This window comes from Cariama cristata, unplaced genomic scaffold (genome assembly GCF_000690535.1).
Source record: "Cariama cristata isolate BGI_N322 unplaced genomic scaffold, ASM69053v1 scaffold18316, whole genome shotgun sequence".
Lineage (NCBI taxonomy): Eukaryota > Metazoa > Chordata > Aves > Cariamiformes > Cariamidae > Cariama > Cariama cristata.
In genome coordinates, this window is record NW_009622861.1 from 34,820 (window position 1) to 40,675 (window position 5,856).

General features: G+C 35.3%; 1 protein-coding gene across 1 annotated transcript in view; it reads right to left on the bottom strand.

Moving 5' to 3' along the window:
• STXBP3 (syntaxin binding protein 3) overlaps positions 1-2,114 on the bottom strand; it is a 19,835-nt gene extending 17,721 nt beyond the window's left edge. The window contains exons 1-2 of the mRNA XM_009702516.1: positions 2,070-2,114; positions 1,255-1,336 (exon numbers count right to left, since the gene is read on the bottom strand). Coding sequence (XP_009700818.1) covers positions 1,255-1,285 — 31 coding nt within the window. The 5' untranslated portion in view covers positions 1,286-1,336; positions 2,070-2,114. The remainder of the gene's footprint in view (positions 1-1,254; positions 1,337-2,069) is intronic.
• Positions 2,115-5,856: the final 3,742 nt, after the last annotated feature.

Consider the following 5,856-nt stretch of genomic DNA (forward strand, 5'->3'; position numbering starts at 1 on the left):
AATCACAAAAAGCAACTTTGAAAAGTGTTTTATGATAGGAAAAACATCCTTTTTTTTTTAAGTTGTAGGGAAGAAAAGCCCATAAAATTTACTAGAGAGAAACTACTTTTTTAAATACACATAGAAAAATAAAGCCTTATCTAAATAGGTATACTACATAACTGAGAGCTATCACAATCTATCTATTATTCACTTTTGACAGAGGCCTACATCAAGGAACAGGAAAGACATTCCAGCAGATGAGAAACTCCACTCCACTAGAAACTACTCCCAAATTGTTTGGAAAAGTGAGTGTCTAATTAGTGTTAATCTTGTTTATAGGTTTATTCTAGTTAAAGTAATCATTTGATACAATTTAGTTTCAAGGTTTTGTTCTTTTTTGTTTGGGGTTTTTGTTGGTGGTTTTGGTTTGTTGTTTTTTTTTAAATTATGGAAAGCTCTCTTGTTTTGAGAAAAGGCTCAAATATATCTGCCTAAGATAGAAATCAAATTTAAATTCTTGCCTCCATCATATCCACTTGCTTGCAGACACCTCTCATCAGTTAGTTTGTTATTGTCTCCTGTTCTCATTTTGTCTTCAGTACTTAAGTTTCTCTGCCCTTGTATCCTAACTCTACTGTTCATGAGCATAAATGAATTCAAAGCAGCAGATATTACCAATTAGCACATCAGGAAAAAACAGACAGTAATCTGCCTATTCTTGTATGGTTTACTAACATTCGCTTAATTCTTTACTGAGCTCTTGTTTTCCCTTAACTTCAACTGAGAGATAGTTTCCTTAAAATCACTTTGACAGATAACTCTCATTTCTCCCATCCTGGAGATTAGCAAACAAACACTGACTCACCCCTCCAACAAGAAAAAAAAAACAAAACAAAACAAAAAAGCCCAAACAAACCAAACAAAAATTCTTTAAGAAAGCACAAAGCCAACAACAAACACATACAAAAAAACCCCCCATAGCCACAAAACAAAACCCACAACTTACAATGATCTTTAGCCAAAAGATCAAAAAAAACGTTTTAGTTTCTAGGCAGAGAAACACTTGATTTTTCATTTAAACAACAACAACAAAAAAAAAAATCGCAATTGGGTCATTACTGTAGAAGCCAGGAAGTCTGCTAGTCTAATATCCCATAGCTACTTGTCTTCATCAACCAAATTAAGACAATTTCTTGCAAGGGTACAATTTTATTCTTTCCCTTTTTCTTATCAGGATATTGCCATCTGTATATTAAAAAGAATTATGCTTACCTGTGATACCCTCTGCCAGCAGATCAGTCATTTTGCAGCACAGTGACAGTAATTTAGTAGTGTAATCATCTAAAAGAATTATCTAAATACATTTAAAAAACACAAGTATTTAGATAAATCATTCAGCTATAGTAAACTCATGCTACTTCCTTAACAACTTGCCATGGAAATTTGAAGTTGAAATCTCTCTTACTTTCCATGACCTGCATATAGCAACTTTGCAGTTGGAAGTTAATCTCAAATAGCATCAGAAGGCAGCTCCCTACATACAGGGTTTCAAAATATGAGCACCATCTTAAATAAGTAGCTTGTCCCCACTACTACTAGAAAATATTTTTAAATTTTCACTTTAACACAAGTCTTTTGAATTCCTGTTAATTTACTCCCTGGCCTGCTTAAATATATCTGTACTTATTCTAAAACTGTTTTACAACTTAAACAGCTCTAACAGGTATTGTACTGCTGAATCCCGCTCCACAGGTATTGCACAGCAGCATAATTGCTGAAATTAATAAAGTACAAGTCTTCCAAAACAAAAGTGAAGATAAACAGAAATAGTCTCTAATTTTTTTTTCAAAACTTAAAGAATCAAAACAACTACTATTTGTTCTTCCTATACCAGCCCTTAGATTTTTCTCTATGTACTATAGAGAAATCTCAGTTAACAGAACTAAAATCCATTAACTGGATAGGAAACAATTTTCAGCAAAACTGCCAGCCATTACATGATGTTTATTTGTTGTATACTCAGTGACAGAGATTACTTGTTGAAGTGATTCTAATATTCTTACAAAAAAAATATAACAAAACTGTACCTTCCATTCTTCCTCTTTCCTGCAGTCATCAAATACTGATGATTTTAGCTCTGTAAGAAGAAACAGAGATAGACAGTTTACCAGTTACAGGAAGAAAATCGTTACTGAAAAAAAAAGTTCACCTGTTTATACTCAAATGTTTAGAGACCTAAAAAAAGAATTAAAAAAACCCTGCTGATAAATACCTCTAGAGAATTTTTGACCACAAATTGTCCCCACCTGTTTCAGAAAGGTGAAGCTAAATTTCATTTTTGCTAATAATAAGCAGCTCCATAAAAATCAGTCTGAATGATCACAGGCCTGTAAATATTTCACTTGGTTTCTATTTTTTTAGTGAACTCTTCCACTAAATGCATTGTGCACAAGCAAAAAATTTAAGCTACTTAAGATAAGGCAGCTGGACCAACACATTCACAAATAGACCTATTTTAAAAGATATGCTAACTTCAGATATCCTTGTTCTTTCTCTAGCATTCCACAATAAGCCTAAGAAAACTGCAGTTCTTTCGGGAATTAAAAGTTATCTTAAGTAAAGTATCCATTATGTTTTCCCACTATGACAAATTCGGGAGAAATGTCAATTAAAAACCTTTTACAGGATCCAGCAATAGGACACAGCATCTCGTTATGACCCACAGCTTTTACAAATCATCAGAACCAAGTTGCAACTTTCAGGAGTGATGTCATCAGGCTAATGCAGATTTGGTCTCACAGCAGCGCTATGTATTAATTGAAAGTCAGAAGATTTGGGGAACACTTTAAAACCCAGTGTTTATAAACACAGGAATAAAGAAGGCTGATTATTCTGTTCTCTTTTCCCAAAGAACAGAATTTCAGATTACGCTGATGACTACTGCTCTCTATTAAAATAGCTGGACCTTCTTCCCAAATGAAAAAATGAAAGAAAGAGAAACAGAAGCCTAAAATATAAATGAGCAAATTCAGCACACATTTAGTGATTACTGCCAAGTGAAAGAAGCGTAAGAAGTTTCAGATTACTAAGTGCATATACAACAAAAAGTACACCTATTGCTTCAGTGTTTATAAATATTAATATAGTCACTTATGTCCAAGTCCCTTTGGCATGACAGTATCACAAGATACTCCATCTCCATCCCCAACTTCCAGTGCCTCAGAATTCACTAGTTTCTTCCAGCCGAGCAGCCTACCTGCTCATCCAGCCTTCATTTCATTTCAGTTTCACTAACTCTAATACTCCATAGCACGTAATGCTCCCAAGATGTCACACTTCATGCTTCTCATGGTTAATATTTTGCAAAGATGTCCTACACAGACTCTTTCAAACCAACACAAGTTCTTTTGCAAGATAAGTACTGCATGTGTTAGCTTTCCAACATGCTCAAGTTCTTTTTGCAGCATTGACATTCTTCATAGCAACTTAAAAACCTTACACTCCATTCCCTCTAATAAACTGACAAAAACACTCGTCTAAAAGTTATTTAAGCAAAAAGCACATTTCAAGAGGCATGCAATTGGTGTATTTTGTTCATGCTGCTAAACACAACAGAACTCAAGCTCAGTTCTCCTGAACCTTTTTCTGCTTATACAACTCCCCAAATCAATTATCATTCCTCAAACTTGCCTTCTGGGTTGCTTTCAATTCAACATCCTTCCTCTTATACACAATCCACAGTTTTCAACAAGTTCTAGGTCTGCTTAGCCTGGTGTAGAAACTCCTATGACTTCTTTGGATACACACTCTATAAAATCGCACAACTCTCATCACTCCATAGCGGCTACCAATATGAATTTGTTAGGAATACCTGAATCCAGGATGTAATACAGGCCAGGTCTGTCACTTTTATACTGTGTATTTGTTACTTACATTTTTCTAGGTGTAAGAACAAATCTTTAGCCTCATGAAAATTTTATTAACCTTCATATTTTCCAAGAACTCTCTTACCAAGGAATTAGTCCGTCGCATTACACAGAGTTCCTTTTAACAAACGGAGTGCCTGAGAGCCTTGTCCAAAATATCAAATATATTTTTTCTACAAAACTTTAACTTCTTTGCCTATAAAATAAACCAGAACATACAAATGCATAATTCAATTGTGTCCTGAACTTCTTTTCTGTAATTAAAAGTAGAAGTCAGCTTTCTCCCATCATGAAAAGAAATTTTATTCCAAGCTATCAGCGTACCAGACAGTGTACTCGCCCCTGCAACATTCCAACTGCTATTTGTTTTGTCCTCAACCAGCAGCTGCTTTACCCAAATAACTGACCTACGCTGATTTACAGGCTCTCAAAATCATCTCATTTGTCTCCAGTAAGCATTCTAAATGCACCACAATCATAAATCCAGATACAAATAGTGCTCCATTTTTGTCTCAGCTTTCGTTTCCTTCTCACAAATTTCGTATCAATCATGCATCCTAACTATCTTCTCTAATTTTGTCTTCTCTGAATACATTCAATTAGTTTAAGGCATTTTACTTCTACTTTTACTTCCCGATCCAGATAAGAACTATACACAACCTACGAACAGCAGACTGCTAAATCCCAGGGCGGGGAGAAGCAAACCACACCTTAGCAAAGTTAATGATCCATTTATAAACACACTTCCCGAAGAAAGGGCTAAACCAGCTCTCACTGTAAGCAAATGTTCTGGAAAATGAAGTTGCAGAAATGCTGAATCATTTAAAAAAATTAATATAGATATCTACGGCTAGTCTAGAATCTTATTATATAAGTCTAGTACATATTTTTAAATTGTAAAAAAAAAAAAACTTGAATACAGATTTCCTTGTGGAAATAACCTTATCTACAGATACACACACAGACATGCAGAATATAGTTAACTTTATAATTTTATCCCCAGGAATTACTGCCTCCTAAATACAGGCAGCTTCCCCTGGCCCCATAACTGTGAACTTAACTGACAACAAACTTTGGTGAAGTAACCTTTTCACATACTTCTGCCTAAATTCAGTCTAAAAATTGCACCTTACAGAAAGGGCTATGACGATGGAAAGAAGGGTTTTTAACGGCACCATACCAGAGCACAGTAACAACACTCTTTGTACACACAACACAGGTACAATTTCTTTGCTTATTCACAGAACAGGAACAACATACACATTGACAACAAAATGCTACATGAAGCTTCAGCATCACTGACATATTATTTTCAGACAAACCAGCCTTAAAAAAAAAAAAAGTCTGCTGGAATATTAGGAAGCAGCAGTTTATGGCTTTGAAATATCCATAAATGAAGTGCCAGACAATGTCTAAAACTTAGTTCATTAATTTTCATTGTTGTTGTAGTCTTGGAAAGACAAGAGTAACTAGTTATCTAACAAAGCATTCTTTTCAGAAGATTCCTTTTTACAAAGTTTGCAATATAAATGTTTTATTCTCCACACTGCTTCATCATCGCTCTAATCTTTCTTCCTCACGGTCTTGTCCGCACTGGCAACGCCATTTTCAAAAGTACTTATATGCCCTGATGACACACTACTGCCTTGAACAGCTTCCCTCCTCTTAAGGTCTAAGTCTCCTACAAAACACCTCAGGACAAATCAATTACTTCACAGTCAAATGCACAAATGACTTAACAGAGCAAGACAGGGCAAGCAAAGCAGCAAGAGTAGGGATTTCTGAAGGTCAAGTTTTAAACAAAGTGATCTAACTCATGCGAGCAGGGTACAGGTGTCAGCAATCAAGGACTAAACACCACAAGAACAGCCTGCTTTCCTCTTTCTCCCCTTTCTCTATTTTCTCTTCCAGTGACACAAGCAAGCAGATCGGAGCTTGCAGGTGGAAG